This window comes from Bradysia coprophila, unplaced genomic scaffold, assembly GCF_014529535.1.
Source record: "Bradysia coprophila strain Holo2 unplaced genomic scaffold, BU_Bcop_v1 contig_297, whole genome shotgun sequence".
Taxonomy (NCBI): domain Eukaryota; kingdom Metazoa; phylum Arthropoda; class Insecta; order Diptera; family Sciaridae; genus Bradysia; species Bradysia coprophila.
The window spans coordinates 5,023,364-5,046,038 of NW_023503555.1; the positions used below are offsets into that span (position 1 = coordinate 5,023,364).

At 35.4% G+C, this 22,675-nt stretch overlaps 2 protein-coding genes across 4 annotated transcripts in view; one reads left to right on the top strand and one right to left on the bottom strand.

Annotated features, from left to right (window-relative positions):
* LOC119078414 (sodium/potassium/calcium exchanger Nckx30C) overlaps positions 1 to 22,675 on the bottom strand; it is a 45,693-nt gene that overhangs the window by 4,177 nt on the left and 18,841 nt on the right. For 2 of the 3 annotated variants that reach the window (XM_037185918.1, XM_037185916.1), the window contains exons 3-7: positions 8,789 to 8,984; positions 7,457 to 7,653; positions 1,624 to 1,762; positions 1,425 to 1,540; positions 1,025 to 1,161 (exon numbers count right to left, since the gene is read on the bottom strand). In XM_037185918.1, the coding sequence (XP_037041813.1) occupies positions 1,025 to 1,161; positions 1,425 to 1,540; positions 1,624 to 1,762; positions 7,457 to 7,653; positions 8,789 to 8,984 (785 nt within the window). The remainder of the gene's footprint in view (positions 1 to 1,024; positions 1,162 to 1,424; positions 1,541 to 1,623; positions 1,763 to 7,456; positions 7,654 to 8,788; positions 8,985 to 22,675) is intronic. The other variant, XM_037185917.1, reaches the window with a different exon arrangement.
* LOC119078415 (esterase FE4-like) lies at positions 18,641 to 20,914 on the top strand. The gene is made up of 5 exons (XM_037185919.1): positions 18,641 to 19,322; positions 19,378 to 19,990; positions 20,058 to 20,245; positions 20,297 to 20,568; positions 20,630 to 20,914. Exons 1-5 carry the CDS (start codon positions 18,933 to 18,935, stop codon positions 20,853 to 20,855), a joined length of 1,689 nt encoding a protein of 562 aa, XP_037041814.1. The 5' UTR covers positions 18,641 to 18,932; the 3' UTR covers positions 20,856 to 20,914.

The following is a 22,675-nucleotide window of genomic DNA, read 5'->3' on the forward strand; positions in this document are numbered from 1 at the left end:
GGTGTACACAGAGGCTATTTTCAAAAATTGTCGGAAATTTTAAAAATTGAAATTCCTAAGTCTCGAAAATTCTCGAAATTCTTGAAAATTCTCGAAATCTTGAAATTCTCAAAATTCTTGCAAATTTCAGAAATTCATGAAAACTCTCCAAAATCTAAAAAAAAAATCTTGAAAATAGACCCTGACACACAGACGAAAATGTGAAATTGTTTAATTGAAAAATTCAAGAAGTGTATTGAGGTCATGTGCTGTATATATTTACACCATTACACTCTCCGTATTACCGTCTCTCGGTCGATTTATGACTTTTTTTACGGTAGTAGATTTCCTGTTTAGTTTTACTTTCGGGTCACTTGCTACAGACGCTTTGAGGGTTTTGGATTTTCCCTGAACCACGATATCGGTCTGCATTTTGTATTGGCAAAGTAGAAAGTTGAATCGAATCACTTACACCACGGTATCGCACTGTATACATACATATGTAGAAGGTAAAGACATTCAAATTGAAAATTTGGATAAAATCTAGGGTGCCCGACCAGCTAACGTTCTTTTAAATTTGGAATGAAAGTACGTTGAAATGCCTGCAAAGATTGTTAATCTTTCTTCTTATCTATCACATACAATTCAATTGGAATTTTTCCGTCTACGATCATTTTAAACAACAGTGTTAAATGGCATATTAGTTTCGTAATCTGCTATCGGCAACGACTACAAAAATAAACGGTGAACTCTGGCGAGTCTTGTCTTTATCGCAAAATTTTATGTTAAAATTATTGAAGTAGAAGATTTTGCATCCAAATGTGCAAGAGAAGTAATAGATTCAACGAAAATGCCGTCGTACGCTTAACGTTTGCAAAAGCTTTAGTTTGAATCGGGTTATTAAGTGTCAACACGGTGCTACTTTCCAATTAATTGGATCTTGCACAGACCGGTCATGGTTTCTCTTGAAATTTGGATTTGTAATTAATGGATGGACGTGTTGGAATGGGTTCAATGATAAAATGTATTTGTAAAATGAACTCACCCCACGGTAACATCGAAAATATTACTGCCAACCGAACTCGATACCGCCATATCACCAAATCCCTTCCTCGCAACAATTACCGATGTGATTAAATCTGGTATGGATGTACCAGCTGCTAAAAATGTCAGTCCCATAACCTAAATATAAATCACATTTTTATCATAAATTACACAAAACGATGTCGTCGGTACACACAACACCAAAAAAAAGTTCTTTGGTTGTGTTTCCCAAAATGGTATAAACGCAACAAATGCGAAAAATATGAAAAATAAATTTTGGCATTCCATTTAATCGGAACGGTACGATTGAGTTTATAAAGATAGAAATAAAACAAACCGAAAAGCTAGAGAAGTAAAAACAGATAAAAAGAAAGAGAAAGAAAAAAAAACGTGATACATACCTCAGGGGGTATTTGGGCTGTGTCACCAATAACGTTTGCCCACCAAACCATAAGATACGAATAAGCGGCTATCCAGCATATCGATCCCAGAAATGTTATTGGGAAGAATTTCTTTCCTAGAATGTAAGCAAGCAAAGAGAAACGAACGTATGATAAATCGATGTGATATGGGTCCAAAATGTTTTGCCGTTATAATCACCTCTTGGCGTTCGTGTGTCGGGTAGTGTTAACCACAATGGAACTAAAATTGGTGCCACCAACACATAGCTTATACGTTTTCGACAGGATTTTGGCCATTCCATGTTTAAAGCTTCGGGTTCTTCGTCGAGTTCGTTTATCTAAAAGACAAGCGTAAAGGAAGAAAAAAATTAATTTGAAAACGGAAAACGAAAATCTTTACGTTTGTTTTTACACGTTTGAAAATGGGTTCAGGATTTGGTCCAAATGTAAATTTATTAAAACAACGAAAACCTAAAAGTGTACCGAGTGTAACAGCGAACCAAAAATGGGGCTGATATGGAGATATAAACATTAAATATTCATCCACTGCAAAATAAGTTATTTGAATTAGTGCCAAAAAAATGTGTATTTTGGTTATTTTATGTTGGAGCTTAGTGTTGTGTTCACTGTTCAGGCATAGGTAACAGCTTTGTCCAACATTTTTTGTTTATTGCTGAAAAGTAGAACAAGAGAGGAGGCTAACATGACAAATATGGTGGAGCGCTAACAGAATATTTACATTAAATTTGTTTGACTAACAACTGTTCATTGTAAACCTTTGCCAATCTTCACAAGATCTGTACGAATCCAGGTACTCTTTTTGGGAAAACATTTTCGCGTTCTTTTTATTTTCCAGTATTTTACTCTGCATTTTTCAATATTTTCACCAAAAAAATATTTTTGAGAAAATGTGGGAAAAGTTGTGAAAATTTGGAAAAGATCAGGAAAATTTTATGAAAAAACAGAAAAAATGTTAAAAGCCCGGAAAATTTTTGAAATGTTTTCCCAAAAACGGTCTTAGTCGAATACCAAGTAAGCAACATGAGACATACGCACCGGGTGTGTATTGGGTTATTTTGTTTGATGCGTGTTATATGCGTGAGTGTAAAGGTAAGAGAAAATTCATTGCTTCAAAAATGATTTGAATATCACACTTTAACTGATTCCACGATCTCATACCATTCCACGTTTTCGAAAACATTCGAGGTAACGATGAAAATAAACGGATTCGAAGTTTGATGGCCAATCACTTTTACTGGACGGACGACTAACCTATGCATTAACCCCAACATACAAGCAGAGCCTATTCTCAAGCATTAAAATCATTTAAACTTCTTGAAAAAACATTTCGAGACTTTCAAGAAACGTTGAGAATTCTAAGAACAAAATAGATTGAAGAGGTGAGAATTCACGAAGCAGGCTTGTCATCTATTATCGGTATCGACGACAAAAATAACCAATGAGCTGTTGCTAGTGGTCCATTTATATACCAAGCTTTCGTAACGAAAGAGTATGTTGAAACCAATGAAGTAAAAGATTTTTTTTAAATCTGTTGAACTTCGATCGAAAGAATTGCAAGATTCGATAAGACTGCATCTAAAGTTGAAAACTGTCATAAAATAAAATAGGAAGGAGAAATCTGCTGTGGTCATGACAAAGTGGAAATTAAATTGAATATTTTTCCCATTCAACACGATCCACCCTCATGAAAAACCCACTCACGTAACAACAAAAACTTCATCCGACTGCCAGATAATAAACAACATTACGTTGTATACAGGACCTATGTTTACGCAGATAGAAAGAGAGATTATGCTGTAACATGTTATATGATCGACACGGGAAAAAAACCGAGCAGAAAACTTATTTATACACAAAATATGTGTACCGAAAAATGCAAAACTAGTGTAGACCCACCAGCTAGAACACACCACACGTAACATTTTGTTACAGGTTGGTCGGACAGAAATGAATAATGAATATGGATGTAAGTAGGTATAGAAGTAGGTACTATCTGCAGTTGTATACCCAAATCCTTAAATAATGAACAGGAACAGGGTGGTACATGACGAACGAATTTATTTATTTATTTATAAAATTTCAAAATCTGTTCATTTATTTCGAATTTTGAAGTGTGTACGTACATCTCAAGTGGATAAGAAATTAGGTGAATATTTTATTCTGAATGATGGGATGGGAACGTCCAAATGAAATATTCACTCTCACCGTCCTTACATCACTAAATTATTAGTCAGATGCCATGTGTAAGTCATGTGCTCAGAATATGCTTTTTTGCAAGCTTTTTTGTTTAAAAATACCAGAATTATCACTGATCAAGATTTTCAATATTTTCCATTTTCTGTCACTACTTCAAATGACCTGGATTCGATTCCCGTGCAAGACAATTCCATAGGGAATTTTTTCTAGCGACGTCCTAAAGTTCACTAAAGCTTCACAATTTGGATAGTTGAAAGACTCGTATATCGTAAGCCAAGTACGAGGAATTTGTGTTCATATTTCTAGCGCTAGCTTACATTTAGGCTCTCTTATACATAGTATTTGTTGTCACTTTTCTCGACTTAAGTTTTTTCTGCCTTTTTCATTTCAACAATTATTTCTTATCAGTTAGGCTTTCCTCAGAGGGTATTTGCATACATCGGCCGTGGTTGTTTTCTAATAATTGAAACCTATTTTTGATAAGATTTTCCAGAATTTCATCAGATTTTCCGGAATTTAGTAAATTTGTTAATATCCTCCGGGATTTGACAAGATTTTCTGTTTTGTAAGATTTTATAAACTAGGCCCCATCTTTTGGATGGGTCAGATCCCTTGACTGATTGACTACTTTTCTCAAGAAGATTTTTGTAATCCGAACAAAAAAAATCACTCTAAAAGTACATAAAAGTATACCAGGGTATGCGTACCCTACTTTCGATACAAAATACGTATATGAGAAATTCCAGCACTTGACCATATACTGGTTCATACGTATTTTCAGTACTTAAGAGGCATCGATGATTTGCTGAAAAGTATACATTTGGGTGATTTTTAAATACCGTCTCTTGGTAATCTATTTCCACCAGATTCATTTTTCAAGTATGTACAACCGCAATAACGACCACGAATGTGTCAGCATTCAACATAAAATAGATTTGGTTGTAGCAATTTGACCAACCCTGAGAAAACTGGGCAGTTTATGAAAATTTCGTTACACTGATCACTTTTTTCAGAACTGGTCAAGTGACTACAACCAAATCTACTTTCTGTTGAAAGCTAATACATTCGTGGTCGTTATTGGGGTCGTGTGTTTTGAAAAAAGGATTCTGATGAAAAGATACCATCAAAAAGGCAGCACGAGATACGCAAATGTAGGATACAATTTTAGCTAAGCATCGATGTCTCTTAAGTTTTATTGTCTTCTAGCAGACCCTGGAAAGAGGCGAATTTCTTGCTTATATATTGAATAAAAATTAAACTCGTGTGATTACGGCCCTCGCTTCGCTCTGGCCGCAAAGTTCACACTCGTCCAAACTTTAATTTTTTTCTTATCATCGATATAAAGATATTACACACACAAAATTTTGGAATAAGTCCTAGAATATTACTCCAGTATATTCCATTAACGAGCTTAACCCAAAAATATCTTTCTTAGGAGGATAATTGTCTTTTGTGGACCATTAAGAATTACTCAACTAATAACACGATAATATGATGATACAAAAATTCTTTTAGGAATATCTCTGAGTTCCCCCACTGTCATAGCCCAACTTTGAACTTATCCTCGGGAATGGAATTCCCCGTCGAATAAAAACAGTTTTTGAAATCCGTTGAGGATTACGTCAAGTTATTGTGTTATCTAGGAACGAGACAAAAATTCTTTTGGGAATATCTCTAAGATCACCACCCCGTTACGACCCATCTTCGAACGTAGCCTTCGTAATTTTATTCCCTGTCAAATAAAAAAAAAGTTTTTGGAAATCTGTCGAAAACTACTCGAGTTATCGTGTTATCAAAGGACGAGACAAAAATTCTTTTGGGAATATCTCTAAGAACACCCGACCGTAATAGCCCATGTTCGAACTTAACCTCATTAATTCAATTCCCCGTCGTTTAAAAAAAAGTTTTTGGAAATCCGTTGAAAGCTACTCGAGTTATCGTGGAATCAAGCGACCAGACAAAAATTCTTTTGAGAATATCTCTAAGATCACCCGACCGTAATAACCCATCTTCGAACTTAACCTCATTAATTCAATTCCCCGTCGATTAAAAAAAAGTTTTAGGAAATCCGTTGAAAGCTACTCGAGTTATCGTGGAATCAAGCGACCAGACAAAAATTCTTTTGAGAATATCTCTAAGATCACCCGACCGTAATAGCCCATCTTCGAACTTAACCTCATTAATTCAATTCCCCGACGATTAAAAAAAAGTTTTTGGAAATCCGTTGAAAATTACTCAAGCTATCGTGTTATCAACGAATCATCAAAGTGTGACAAACATTTTCTGTATTTAAGGTTTTTGGTCATACATTCATGCATTTTCAATCACAGTAGTGATCATTGTGTGACAAACATTTTAGGGTGTTTATCATCCATAAGACCCATGACTTTCAGTCAAGGGAACAATATGTCTTGTCTGCGGCTTATGATATCTAATGAAAATTACGCTAAGAAAATCGTAAATAAGGGAAAACCAACGGACCCATACTGATCACCCATACATTCAAAATAAAAGCTCCGATGACCTAAATCGTTTTTTTTAATGTTGTCACACAAGCAAAGAACTTAATTACCGGAAAATATCCACTAAAACCATTTTTCAATTATAGTAAATTGCCGAAAATTCATCAGCTAATTGTTCCGTTAAATTCGGTTCTGTAAAACAAAATTTTACTACTCGATCAACTAACCATCATCGCAACAAAAATATACGAAGCGGCCTATTTTATTGAAAAAATAATTAAGTGGCTCGACTAACGGTAAAATCAGATAGCCGCAATTTGGTGTGAAAGGTCAGCATAACCCAGAATTTTTTTTTTTCATTTTGATTATAACGGAGAACAAACAAACACAAAAACCAAGAATTATTATTTATCGGTAAGAGTACACCTACAACCAACGAGGTAAAAAAAATAATAATCGAAAAATCACTTGACACACACCATACATTTACTTTTATGTAAATTCGTATTTTGTTCCATATTTGAATTTGATTGTGTCGTGATTTTCTCGTCGTACAGAGCCTCCCTCAATGGTTACTGATTTTACGTTTTAGATAGGTCAAAAGTCAAATCAAATTTGTTTCAATTAAATTATTCACCAATCCTGTGTGTGGTCGTAATGCGGTGCGATTGTCCAAAACATAAATAAAAAATGTTTCCCTAAATTTTCAACTTGTCAGTATTTGATCGTAGCATGTAGTTTTAGTGCGTTAATTATATAGGATTTCGTGTACCGGTAATTCTATACATAACATACGATTTAGTGTCCTATATTATATACGTAGAACGATGTGTATGTATGGTGTGTGTTTTTGTTATCCAACTTACACATTCCCCATTCGGAATGTGCAATCGATAAGTTTCATTTTTTAGCTAAAGTTTACCGAAATATAAATCACGCAATAAAATTACAACAATCAAGAACAAAACGTTATAAAAATAACAAGAAATTCATTTTTTTTGCATAGCTCATGGTTATGGTAGAAATTGATTATATTCATCGGTGGAATGGCTTTTCAAAAATAACAAAACGTTAGATGATGATTTTTGATAGGTATTTTCGAAAACGAAAACGTTTTGTACTATGGTGTATGGCATGGATGTGGCTACAAATTCTTCGCAAAATGTTTAACCCAAATAATAAAGCGAGCTTTAAAATGATGTTCATTTTGCCAGCCACAACTTGCAAACAGGAAATGAGCACAACATTTTCGATTTATTTCACTTTGATTCTATACGTATTGATTCGTGTGAACCATAGAAAAAGGCAAACTTTTTCCGATTCAATTATATCCACCTGAAATTTGCCACTTACCGAATCTATGGTCGTGTCTATGTTGCCATTCGGTCGATCTCCAACTAATGTCGTTTCCTTTAAATTTATTTTAACATGATTGGCAGCTGTGGACGTGGCTGCTCCCCGTTGAGGTTTGGTTGCATCCAGCAGCACTTTGAGGGAAGCAATAGCGTGTAGCTGTGTAGCCTTTTCATCGACTTTACCTGTAACATTTTCTTAATATTTGTCATTTATGTTAATGCAGTTAGGCGTGCAGAGATTAAAAAGAACTATTGGGAGTGATTACAACACTACATTTAGATCTGAGAGCTAAAATTTAAAAAAAATGCTAATATCAAATCATCGTTTTTTTCAGCATGGTCCTAGGAGCATTTATCACACGCATCCAACCAACCAAAAATTTGGCTGCTTCATAAAAGTCAACAAATTTCACATTTTATGTAAGAAGTAAAGTCAGGAAAATTATCATTGGAAAGTTGAGGTACCAAGGAACTGTGTAAATTACATTTAAGGTGAAAAAAATGAAAGTGGTCGAGAAACCGGTCGAAATTTCTTTGGAGTAATAGGTGACATTTTAGAAATTGCCCTATCTCTTTTTTAATGTTAATAGTCCCTCCAGCACAAGTTTTTATATTTTTAGGAAGTACCGAGCCTAAGCCTTCTAATGGAGGTTTGGTTTGTTGATGAGCGCACCCGTTAGTAGTCAGAGAAAATTTTTCTTAATACAGTCACTGAAGCCAGTACAGCCAACAGCCCGACGTATTTGGTAGCTTATGTGATCGGTCTAGTCTAGCACTACAATCCCCTAAAATTTGAACGAAGTCGACTCTTTATTACCCGAGATAATCTGTGTGAAAAAATTTCCACTTGACTTGAAAACCACCGATTTTTCAAACAGCTCTACCACGAAAACGACAATTTCGAGAGAGGCGAGATATACCTCGTTGAACTCGTAATGAAGCAAGGATTCGATGGGATACTCATCAAAAATCCGGATGGCATGGCTAGCTGATTGCTCGAAGATTTCGCGATATCACTCTTGAATCTGTTACTTCAGTGGTTTAATCATTACGTCTCAGATAGATCAGAATAGATTAAAATGCATAACTTGTAGTCCGAAGCTTATCATGCAGATCAGCTTGTAAGACACTTAATGATTACATGCACCAAGGGTACAATTAAAGTGAATTCCTTCACATCTAAAACAGGTCGAATGGAGGCCCGTGCATCATGTGCATAGATATTCCCCGCATAAAGAAAGGACCAAAAGCAATTCACAACTCAAACAAACTTATGAAACAAGTTTGAAGACTAGGAAATTAAAGAAAATCGTAATGGAATTATGCTCACCATCATGGAGTGGATCGATGGTGTGAATCATCAATTGCAACAGTCCATGTCGAAATTTCGCTCCCGTTGCCGCACTCGAACTGTGACCGGAACTTGAACCTGGATGTGCTGATCTGCTTTCGGATGCAGCTCGTGATGTCACTGATCCACCCGGTTGTGTTGCCATTGATGTCTCAGACGAATTGGCCGCATTACCCTACAACGGTTAAATGTGAATTTATTAAAAATCAATACGCAGCCATAAACGGTCAATGGCGTTCGGTTTTAAATCAAGCAAAAATAAAAACGGAAAATAATTCGATTTTAACATTAATTATATATATACGGAGAACGTCAAATTTGAGCAAATTTTACTCCAACTGAAAGTTTCAGATTCAAATTTTTTCTCAAAATTAACCGCTCGTGGTCCTTACGTGAAAACACTTTTCTTACTTCCATAACTTGCTCCAAAATTGATTTTTTGAACATTCGATCTGTTCTAAAATTACGATCAATTTTTGAAAAATATTTTTTTTTCAGAATTTTCGGAATGATAAATTCACAAAATAGGCTTTGTCTTAAAACGAGACGCAGCTGAATAATTTTCTTATTCGAGCTCGTGTTTCAACGTAAGTCCCACACATAACTTCACGTATCATTCACAGCAGTGAATTTATTTCCGGTCTCGTCTCCAACTAGAATGCGTCGCCACGTTGTATTCTATAATACACTTTGTACTTCAGAAAAATGTCTTCCATGGACGGTATGTGTGTGAAAAAATTTCCACTTGACTTGAAAACCACCGATTTTTCAAACAGCTCTACCACGAAAACGACAATTCCGAGAGAGGCGATATATATTGATGTAATATACATTGAGCCCAAAAATTTAATGTTAGCCATGGTATGGATGATAAGAATATCTCTTACGATTAGTACGTCTTGAATTAGGAGCCCCAAAAATTCTTTTTCCTAGCAGTTTGTCGCTGAAACAGCAATTGTTATTGCAAGGATGACTTCAAATTAAGAAATTAGACCCTCAGCCGGTAGAGGGCTGTTACCCTATTGACTGTGTGTGCTTGTACGAAAAAATCCTTTGGCAAATGATCGGATTAAGTAGACTCAATACAAACAACACACACTCTACGAACAGGAGTGGTGACGCCCGATCGCCCAATGTGACCAGTCCATGCCTGTCTACGGATAACAGAGAAAGAGTCAAATATTTGATCGATTTTCGCCGGTTACAAGTGGTTCCGCTGGTATATATTGAAATTTATGAATGGTACCGGTCGTTTTTGATGATAAACAAATCGTTCATAGATCATTTTCATCTTTGTCTGGTAATTAAGGCGCTACGGTTTTGGTATAAATTTGACTCTACGTTATTTTCGGTTTGTCAGATCCTCTTCAAGTATGTTTGGATTTTCATCTACGTTAAGAAATATGGCAGACACGTTTAAGAAAATTTCATGAACGAGCGAAAAATTTAACAAATCTAAAGTGAGGTTACTTTCAAAAAGTATCGTTTCAAACTCATTTCAAAGTCGCCGACCGTAACGAAGAAGAATGGATTTTCGTTTATTTCGATAATTCTTTTACTGTTTTTCTTTCCGTTGTTCAAAAAAAAACTTTGTGAGCTTACTCAGGGTAACTACATGTCCTAATCCCATCATAAATTTTGTGAAAATAAAAAATAAAACAAAAATCGAAGGGGGTACGCACTATTTTTTCTCTTTTTTGATTGGTCAGTGATTAACCAGAACCAAAGATTAACCAGTGGTTAATCAGAGTGATTACCCCTTCGCCAAAAGCAATGTCAGCTTCTGCTGATAAAATATTCAAAAATGATATTCTCCTTGTGTGTTAAAAATAAAAAATTTGGCAGCTAAATATTTAACACGATTATAGGTATAAAAACCATAAAAAACGGTCTCTTTTGTAAAACCGAAACGGAACGAAAACAAAATTCCAAAATCATTCCATATATATCAAAACTATAAACTATTTTCGAACGAGTAACATTTATGTTCAAGAAACTATTTCAAAATTGCTGAAACAAATTAATAAATCAATATATATTCGTATATCAATATCCATAATATGTATAGGTAGGTAGGGTACGGTAGGTATAGTATTTAATATACAAATAACACTGATAAAAATGAAAAGTTAAAAACACTTGCAAACGAACGTTAAATTATTGAACATTTATGAAATATTATCTAGATCAAACAAATAACAGTTATATTAAGTATGGTGTAATATTTAATTAATTGTATCAGGCGCTTCACAAATAAAATAGATCCGATTGGAAATGGAACATTTAGTGAGAATTTGAAATTCATTCATATTTGATGAACAGGAAAAGTGGCATACAGATTTTCCGAACATATAGTTCCGAATGCGTTGCGTAACAAGAAATTGAATTATTTATGACATGATAAATGAGAGTGGGACATTTTCAATTAAATCAAAATTTGAAATTAAAATTTCTTACTTTGTAATCAAGAGCAAGTATGTAATGCTTGCTTGGGACCAGGCTTATCAATGAGAATTTTTCCTCTGAAAATTGCTAAGAAATTGCAAAAAAATTCGGATTTCTGAATTTGTAGGAATTTTCGAAAATTTTTAAGACATAAAATCCCCAATAATAAGTCTTAACTAAGGAAGATCCCGTGTGGCGTCATTTTATTGGATTTGATAAGCGGAAACATACGACTTCTGATATTTTCTTCTAGAAAAAATGCACCACATCACCACAGTGACGATAATCATCACAGGTATACACTTCTGTAAAGACCATTATGACGGGAAGTGTTTTGAAGGGGTAATTTCATTTAAACAAATAAAACTTGCGGGAACTGTCAAATGCTTACACAATGGTACATTACTGTCTTGCCGGGTTTTATTTTGTTGAGGGGTGTGGGAGGTTGTATTTCGAGCCGAAGCGAGGAATGTATCCCTCAAACAAGAATAAAAACATAGCTAACGCCGACTCGTACGAAACACCTATTCGTATCAAAAGCCTTTAATGTGAAACTCTTCATTTCTCTTACTTCATTTTCTTCTCTGCTGAAAAACTATTCTTCCTTTTAAATCACTTACATTATCCACTCTTTGCCTTGTTATCATATACAATTAAATTGCCGGAGGCAATATAGACAGCCCCGTACGAAGTCAAATTTCATAAATTCCTATTTAAACAGCTATATACCGCTATATTTACCTATATTTCACTGTAAATAAACATTTCACAGAGGAATATGCTATTATATAGCTCTATATGCCTGTATATAGCTCAATATAGCTGTATATAGGTATATATAGATGTCCATATATGGAATCCCTGAAACCCCTCACACTTAACACATTATTTCCATGTTAACAGAAACTCTCTAAGCATCATTTTTCCCACTTTATATCACTTTTAATAAAATCCAATATGGCCGCCGGCAGCCATTTTGTTAGGAAACCGAAAATAGTACCGACGCTTTACATTCGTTAATACCTTTCAAACAAAAAAAATTCATGAAATTCGGTCAAAATTTACTCGAGATATTGTCAAAATACACCACGTTCACTGTACTTCCGAGTAGCCAGATAAGAGCTCACTCCAAGAGACCTAGCTCACGCTCCGGAGAACATAATTTCAAAAACTTTTTTTTCCCTGATTGGTACGGGAATACCTAATAAAGCTAAAACGAACGAAATATGTTCAAATTTGGCCGACCTACAAGCAAAAACTGCTTGCCGCCCTGTGCCTGTTCCACACCAAGGGGTCTAACTCACGAGTTGGTCATCCGATTTCCATAAAAAAAAATTTTGTCGATCGGTATTGTAAATACCTTTTATTTGACGTATCACTTACAAGTTTAACGTTTAGTTAAATGTCCGGAGATATCTTCGAAAAACCGTAAAGCACTTATTGGGCCACAGCTCGGGAGGGGTCGATCCAAAATCACTCTTCTTCGAACTTAGCCTGTCTTTTGACATTACCAAACGGGAAAAAAAAGAATTTTCAAAATCGGATGCGTTTTACTCAAGTTATCGTGCAGACAGACAGACGGACAGACGGACATTTTTTTTTCGCGGATTTGGCATCTCTAGACAACCACAATAGGTTTCCCCTTACTCAGGGAGTCCAATTCGACGTGTTACAAACGTATGCTTAAACCTATAAGACCCCAGTACTTCGTACGGGTCTAAAAATTCCCAGCAAGACAGTATGGTACTTTGTTGTCTTGTGACCAGAAAATGCGAAAAACCGGTTTTGAGCAAGATAGTAATGACACATTTTCTGACCGTAAGACAGCAATAGAATTTCTCCTTCATTTGACACTTCCCGCAAGTAAAGAGAACGATGAAGCATATTTCTGTCCCTGCCACTGTTACCCGCTTCATCGAGGCTGTTTACCCGCAAGTTCGAACAAAAGAAGATTTCCCAGCCATAATAGTCTATGAATCCGCCATATTATCAACAAGTGTCAACCATGGATCTTTATCCGCGTCATGGCTGTAAACTTTGAGCAAGTCGCAACGATTTATGATCAATAAAAATTCACCACGCCGTACCAATATGATTTTGTTGAATTGCTTTGTATGGAAAAGGTGTGTTCTCGTGTTTTCTGCGTGACTTTTCCAAAATTTATAGTCTTGGATCTGCGTGACCGCCACAAGTATGCAGCCTAGATAAAGAACAGGATCAGATTCGAAAATCCGCAGTGTGGATTCCGCACTCCAGTTATTTCTGGCTGGGTCGCACGACGAATCAGTATATAAAGAGTAGGTGTGTTCGATAATTCATTCGATAATCGATATCAACTGATAATTGATAAATATCGACTGATAATCAAATTATCGATAAAACATTCGATTGATATTGAATCATAGAATCGATTGATGATATTTTTCAGTTTTTTTTTTTAGGAAATCAGGATGGTGTTAAAATATTTATGAACGATAAAATGTAGAATGTAAAAAATGAAATGAGAAAAAAAAGTTGAATTCATAGGGGAGCATAGAACAATGCATGGGGAGCACAAAGTCGTGTTAATATATTGCAAATTCATCAACATTTCAACTGCTGATGAAACGAGACACGTCACCACAGATATTACAGCTATGTCATTTATTATTATTATCGACAGCAATGACAGCGAAAATGTCAATTCCACTAATGAAGTAAACGAATTTTCTCACCACAAATTTGAAAAGTTTTATTCATAACTCGGGACAGATAGGAAATAGTAACTGAGACAAAGTTGTAAGAGCGCACGAATATAAAATTTCAATTCGATGAAGTATTCGTTTTTTTTTTAAATCCTCATTCCTGTTGAGATCTTCTATTTTCACCCAATGTTGATAGATTGACAGATTTTGCTGTCCATAAAATTGCAGAATTTTTATATGCATTAGTTATGGCGTTGAGCATTCAAGCAACACGTTAGAAGCAGCTATAGCTAGTCTGGTCATCTGTTATCGACAGCTACGACCGGATGACAAAAATGAGCGATAAGCTCTCTTTTATAAAGCAAAACGTATGATAGAACTATACAAGTAAAAGATTTAGATTTTGTATTGTTCAACCGTTTAAAAATTAGAATCGATGCGCTTGGCAATATTTCTAATATTTCTATGAAAAAATCTTCGTGACTACGATGTTCTTAAATTATATTTTCGTATAAAGTCTCGTTAATATTAAATGTCAGTTCTGATTACTAATGCCATTACTTTGAAATTTGGGTTGAGGTTAGTCAACAAGAATTGCATAAAGTTAAGTCTTTTTCAGACTCGTTATTTAACGAGGGGCGAACGAACTAGAACATCCTCTGTCAACTGTAAAAGATCATTGAAACATCCTTTGAATATAAGACTAGAAAATCCTTTCATCAGAAAGTCCTCAAAGAAAATTCTGAAACAATCAAAAAAACTCCAAGGAAAATCCTCAAAAATCAAGCAAAGGAGAGGATTTTCTTTTTGAAAAACCTTTGTAAACGATCCACTCATTATATCAAGGGAAGTAATAGATTCGAGCTAAGTATTGTCGATTGACTGAAGTAAAATCGTTCACTGCGTTTAACATACGTCATGCTATATAAGACGACGTTAACAAGTTACAATAGGCTATCGCTGAAAATCGAAAACGTTTTTGGTCACTTCTTTGGCTATCCGGTTGTCAGGCATCAGGCATGTCATCATTAAACACAGTAAAAGAATTAGGAGTATTTAGGGTAGGGATGGACTCTATTTCAACGTATAAAATTTTCAATTGACCATTTGAGCTCGGAGGATTCATAATTTACAAATGTTCCCATTTCTACTGTATATGGGCGAAATGCTCCCGAAAAATGAGTTCATGTTTTGATATCTCTAGATTCATTTCAGCAGCCAGCTAAAACCCGCGACCATAAGTTTCAGAATAAAAAGAATATGAAACCATTATGTTATGAGCACCCATAAATCTCATATAAATGGTCGCTATTGGATGCATCTCCCGCAGCAAAATGGTGCAAGCAAACCACTCTAGTCATCATGATAATATTTTATGGCATTCATCGTTTTGCGAACTTTATCTTTCTTGTTCTCTAGCGGGAGGTAAAGTGCACAATTTCGTACAAGACCTAACGTTAACTGATAAACAAGAGAACGTTGAAACTGTGTATTCATAGGTTTTGACTAGTGGAATTGCATCACCATCCCATGTCTCGGTCTGAATACTTCCCAGACCAGACGTTATCGAAAAAATGATGCAAGTACGTAATCTGCTACTACAGTCATGGATGGAAGGTAGCATTGACGATTGAAATATTTTTGTCGGATTATACAACAGAATTCTTATAAGTACCAATAACCCGCGGCGTGTGTCTAGAGCGAAATTTTCGAATAAAACTCATGCCATAAAAATTTAGTTTCAAAATTATGTATAAAATGTACGGTTGAGAAATATACCCAACTAGATATTATATTCCACGTTAAACTAACGGATTACAATTTACTAACACCATTTTCCGTTGTTACTTTATCGAAGTTCGGTTCTTATCGCGGGTATATTAAAACTAAAACATAAACAAAACTTAAAAATTGAGTGTAGAAGTTGGTTGCTGTATTTTGTGGATTTGCAGCCATTAAGCCGAAGGTTGAATTATCTGTTACAATTTTAGCTTATTAAATGTTTGCAAACTAACTTAAATGTTGGCACAGCAAGTATGTTTTCGGTTAAATTAAATTTAAACAAATAGACAAAACTGATTTATCATTATAGCGGGATAGAAGGTATAGCGCTGGTAAAATGATTTATGGAAGATATGGAAAATCTAAATAAACAAAAATGTCACACACACATTCCTTCAAGAATTATAGCTTCAATGTTATGTATCCACTTGCTTTATACACCTTTTCGTTCACCTTGTTATGTCAAACTTTTCTTCGACATTCACTAACGTAAGAAGCTACATGGTTTCCGTTCTCGTTACATTTCGCTGATATATAACCTTAGTTTTTTCGACAAGGTCGTTCAGAAATTGGAAAAGCGCATTCTTGATTTTGATACTTGATAACTTCGTGATTGCATAAACTTATTTAGACGTTCATTTCGCTGTCGAATACAGTGGTATTCTGACACTGACACCGAGGTCAGGCAATTTATTTCTAAGATTGTACTTTATGTTCGTTCAAAGTAATTTAGGAAGATAAACACGTACTTTTGAAATAAGCACATATTGTACCAGAGGCGGTTTTTTTGTATTTAGTTCATCCGTAGCACAACTGGCTTTGAGAAAATTTTATGAGAAAAACAAGAAAATTTGTGAAAGTTCAAGAAAATCAAGAAAAAAATTTCTCTAAAAGTGCAGTGCATACCACTTCTCCTAGTATTACCACCGGTATGTTCGAATGTCCGAAAAAGACTTCAAATTTTCTTCCATGTATGTGCGTGTTTTAACTCACACCAAGAAAACATAACTCTTGTTTGAACGAAAAGAATGCAAAAGCTATACCCTTATACCATCAGCATCCAAATATCTTAGTTGTTAATGCAAGAAGCAGTGCTATGGTTCGTCATATAGTAAACGTCTGCAACGAATTTGCATCGTGAGACTTAAATACACATTTGTCCAAAAGTTGCATACTATAACGAAAAAATCTGTTACTTCACTTGTTCAAAGTATTGTGTAGCGTTGCATAAACTTGTAGTACACCAAATCTTTTATTATTTGTTGGTATGTGCCGATAGCAGATGACTAGTCGTTTCTAGTCAATGTCTATGGTACTAGTACCATGCTTTAAGAACCCTATACCATTATACACACAAACAATTCTAACTAATCATAATTGGAAAAAAATTCAATTTCAGCACTAAACTTGTTAACGAGTGTGGTAAATTCATACGGTAAGTACAAAGAATTTTGATATTTTCTTCATTTATCATCCCAAATTTTGGTGGGGATGGGATGGAAAGAGGTCAAGAAAATTCACGTTATCATATTTGTGTCTTGAATAGGAGACAATAATTTTCATCAACACAATATTTTCCCCAATTCAATTTTCAAGTATAATTTATCGATACGCGTCTTGAAATTGCCACTAGTAACGTGATAAGTAACAAAAGCAAGGCAAATGATAAACGGTATAAAGTCATGTCAATTGTCTTTCAATGGTGACAACCATTGAAATCGTACAATCAAAATTTACATAAATATTATACATAAGCGCAAGGAACGCAGTGCTTACAATAAGGAAAATGCCTTCCAGAATTATATTGTCAATAGCGTTTACAGGCCACAGGGCCTCGATAATATTTATTATATTCACTACAACGCAACGACGGGAGATTGAAGCACACAACATAAAAAAAAAGTTTTTGTAAGGGGCCTTTCATTGTAAGAAAAATGAAATTTCCAATTTCATTGTGTTGGTTCTTTGTTAGCGAAGCATATTTCGAGTACATAATGTTTTCAACTTATGACACAATTGTGAAGAGCGTGTGAACTCGAAGTTTCTGGAGAGTCATGACACGATTCAACCAAAGGCCATGTCTTATTTATATCGAATCAACAATTTACATGAAATAAATATTTTTCGCAATGCAGGTGAGAAAATAGCCAATTTTCTCAACTCAACTGAAAAGCTGGATGTCTTTTTCGTGAAAAATTACGTATTAATTGGGGAAAAAGTAGAAAATTTCGTTTTCATATATACCCTATTAACCCTATTTTCTTCACTCAAAAGGCCATGAGCAAATGATGTTTTATTAATGTTTCGTCTAACGACAGTTCGGGGCAGAAAATGTCGACTTTCTGCCATCTGGTTTTAAAATGGGAGAAAATACACATTTATTTACTGTTACGAAATGTTGTTTCGTTGAGAAAAACGGTTAATCACACCTCACACATAACAAAATGGTAGTGTTCAACTCTGGAAGAAAATTGGAAATTCCAACTCTGGACGCAAAACTTCGCTCTTGCTTTAATTTTCAATTTTCTGTCCTCGGTAAACAAACAACTCTTTCTTGGGGACATGTTGGCTACGCTCCGGTCGTAAACAACAATTTCCAACTTAACAAATCTAGGTTAACAAATATTTATAAGTACAGTTATGACCTAAGTAAACAAATGGATTTTCATAATATGAAGCAGGACATATAGTTTAGTGACTATCGAAACTTCAAGCCAAAATAGCTGGACTAGTCATATATATTTACGCACTAGTGCGTTAATGCTATGTTTGTAAAATGAAGGAGAATGATGTTAAGTGGAGCTTTGTACATAGGAGTTGTTGTCAACCCGAGGCAAGGCCGACCCTTTGCGACAAAATTACCTTTAACATGTTGGGAAAATGTCAGTAAACAAATTTGAAATTATGAAATTTAAAGCAAAAGATAAAACTTTCCATTCACTACTGATTTTGCAGCATCTAATCGATTTCTGTTTTCAATACCTCACATGCCCGAAATCCCTCGTGTTTGTATGACTAATCAGTTTTAGAAAATCTTGTGATAAAGATAAAACCGGCCAATAAACCAAATCATTTGAATTTAATCTTTTAATAATTGGGATCGATTGCTTAATTGCTCAGTTCCCGATAACACTTCTGTATATAACGTTCAACGATTGTCGTCTCCAGTACGAAATTCGGCATCGGTAGCTCAAGTATAGAATTTGAAGAAAATGAAACTTTTTTCGGTTTTATTGTTTTTCGTTTATCTCAACTGTTGCTGGTCATTTCAAGTGATAGACGAATTGAAAAAGCAAATTAATGATGGCGAAATTCTCGGTCGCTACATTACATCCGAAACTGGTCGGACTGTAAGTGCCTTCATAGGAATTCCATTCGCAACGCCACCAATCGGCAATTTACGTTTCAAAGCACCACGCAAAGCGACACCGTGGAATGGTACACTTGTAACACAAAATGAACGATCAAAGTGTCCTCAAATTGATTTGTTAAGTGGAGTGATCGGTGTGGACGGCAATGAAGACTGTTTGTTTGTAAACGTCTATGTTCCTGAAACGTCCGCAAATAACACACTGGACGTTCTTGTCTATTTTCATGGAGGGGTAGTCTACCAAAAACATTTTAGATTTTACGTTTCTAAATGGAACAATGTTCCAGGCTTTCATTCTAGGCCACGCAGGTCCATCAACATACGGACCTGAATATTTACTCGATCATGATGTTATTCTCGTTGCTGGTAATTATCGAATCGGTGCACTAGGCTTTCTATCAACAGAAGATAGGAATTGTCCGGGAAATTTCGGATTGAAAGATCAGGCTTTATTGCTTCAATGGGTGCAAGATAATATCGAACATTTTGGCGGAAATAAAGATTCAGTGACAATATGGGGACAATCGTCTGGTGCTACATCCGTTGCTTACCAAATGATTTCACCGATGTCTGAAGGACTTTTTCATCGAGCGATATCAAACAGTGGAGGATTGTTGGGACCTGCTCGTTCAGACGTAGCACGACAACAAGCAATAAGACTATCACAATTAGTAAACTGCCCTGCTAACGATACTGAGGAAATGGTCGAGTGCCTAAGAAACGTTCCAATCGAAAATTTCATTTTCTCCGGTCTGTCGTTCCCAATAGTTGTGGAATCTTTTGAATCTGACGAACCTGCTTTCATTGATCGGCGCAATTATAACAATCGTTTTTCAAGTTTTGCTCAAATTCCATGGCTGGTGGGTATGAACAGTGAGGAAGGTCTCTTAAACTTGGGTGGTAAGAAAGTTCATCGTCTTACGAATGCTACGAACCTGACCAAGTACTAACGTAATCTTTGTTAAAGCATCTTTGGACAATAGTGAATCATTAGACGAGCTACTTCAAAATTGGGACTCCGTTTTACCTACAACCTTAGGATATAGTCATTTGAATGCCACTGACATTGCGGACATCACTCGAAGCATTAACGGATTTTATTTCGGAATCGAGACAACACCGACAAACCCCATCGACATACAAACCCTTATCGATGTAAGTACAAAATTTGTATAGACGAGACGTGAAACTGAGCTATTTTGTTAGGTGTTTACCGACAGGTTCCTTGTATTCATTGAAACAGTCCAGAAAAGACTCGAGGAAAATAGCCGAGGGAACACATACGTTTACCTTTTCACTCATAAAGGAAGAGCAAGTTTGAGTGGAACCGAAAGTTACTTTGGAACTGCACATTCGGATGATTTGATTTCACTGTTTCCATTCCGAAAGACAGTGTTTTACAGTACGATTCCTAGCCGACAAGACAGAGAACTAATGAAATTCATGAGTCTTATGTGGACCAATTTTGCTAGATTCGGGTAGGGAATACCTTGGTTATAACTTTTAATACCTTAGCCAATGTTTGTGCTTTTTATTCAGAGATCCTAATGTACCTGAGACTCCAATTTGGCCATTGGTAACGAACAGTACTTTTGCATCCATGCAGTACCTTCAAATCGGAAATGAAAACGGTTTGTCAGATATCGAAGTTTTGCAAGCGAAAGTCGATTATTTTTCGACTCGAGCTGAATTTTGGAGGAGAATCCGAGAAGATTATAATCTCAATTCTTGGTTGGACGACGATAGTTTCTCGTCAAGTCAGTGATTTCTATAACTTTATTAAGAGACAGAAATTGTTTGAAGAAATGAAATAAACGATTGGCTTAACAATTGGTCGTTTTAGTTCTGATTCGACTCATTCATTGAGAAATGTTTGCTTAACTTCCTTGAGAAGCTACAGCTTTCCCAAATCAAATACAACGTAACTTCATTGTGCTATTTGTCTGCAGTCAAAACATTAAAATTTTGAAAGTTTCACTTTGCTATATTTTGCCATAGCTCTGCTCCTAGCATTAACATAGAAAATATTTGGAGGCTGATGATGTCAGAATAGGCTTTGCATTTCTTTCGTTAAGATAAGAGTTATACTTTCTTGGTGTGAGTAAAAACACTCAACATATGCGAGTGTACATGTACAAGCATGCCGTGTATCATTTGGTGGCTCTTTGATGTCTGAGATACGAGTGCATTGCTAGGAGCATTGCTTCGATTTTACGAAAAAGGCACGGCGCTTGTTTTCACACAGAGATAACGAAGAAAACCGATGGAAATACAAATGGAAATGAGTGTTTTTCTTCTCAATTTGGTGGACCGACCAATCTCTATACATTGATTAATCCACGTGCCTCTATTTTCCAACCACATCTTGTGGTATAAGTTTTAGACAGCCGCAATCAAATGATATTTTGAGTTTCTTTTTGTGTCCCTTGTTTGAATAATGTTCTCAAAGCTTTTTTCATTGAAATTTCGTCTTGTTTTCGTTGAGATAAATGATTCATCGATATCGTTAGTGTGACAATTTCTCATTTTAATTTATTGAAATATTAATGACATGTCTTCCTATTGTAATGTGGTATGAGTTTGAGAAATGGAGGTTTGAAAATGTTTTCCATACATAAAATATTCGGATGAATTCCGTACAAGTGTAGCTTCGATGACTGCGAATAGCGTAGTAATTTACATAACGAAATGGAAGGGGTGTCCATTTTTCATGTGAAGTTTGTTGAATCGACGCGGAACCGAGATCGCACTCACTGACTTCATTAAAAAAAAAAGAAAAAGATATTTTGTGTCTAGTGCCAGTCCTCCTCATCTCTCAATCTCTCATAGGCCGGACTATTACTGCTATTTACTTCGACAGGAAGAAATGACCACCATAAAATGTTTGCTTAAACTTAACGAAGTAAAAGATTCTGGATAAATCTGTTGAAAATTCTTAGATGCAAAGATGAAAGATTAACAGACACAGAAATCTTTAATGCTCTATGGTAACGCATATAACGAATCACTACCTACAGATGTGGTGTCGACCCCGTGACATGTAGGGCGTGAGTCCATCGCTCTACTGATTGAGCTAACTGGACTCCTACCTAGAATCATAGTATTAAAACAGACATTCATATCTGCTATCGACAACGACGACGAATGTAAACAATCAGCTCTGCTTAGTGGCCTTTTATATATGGGAAAACGAATGTTACAACAAATGAAGTAGTAGAAGTAGTAGTTTGTATCACAAAGACAAAGTATTTCATTTGAAACCCAATCCATTAAATAACAAGAGCTAAACGATTTGTAATGGAAAATGTTATCTCGAATCGTGGCTTCACCTCGTGACTTAAGTTTCTACGAATGGTTTTACTCTGCCGTCTTATATACAGTTTGAAAATTTGATGCCGCTATTGGAAGGTTCAATTAATTTGATGACAAGAAATAAATCTACAGTCCCAGAACACTGAGCATGTCTGTCCACCGACATTATTTGTATACACAATAGAGCTCATTATTCAATTCGATTTTAACAATTAAAACGAAAAACGAAGATTAAAGAGGAAGTCGGAAGCATAAACATTCAGTTCATCACAA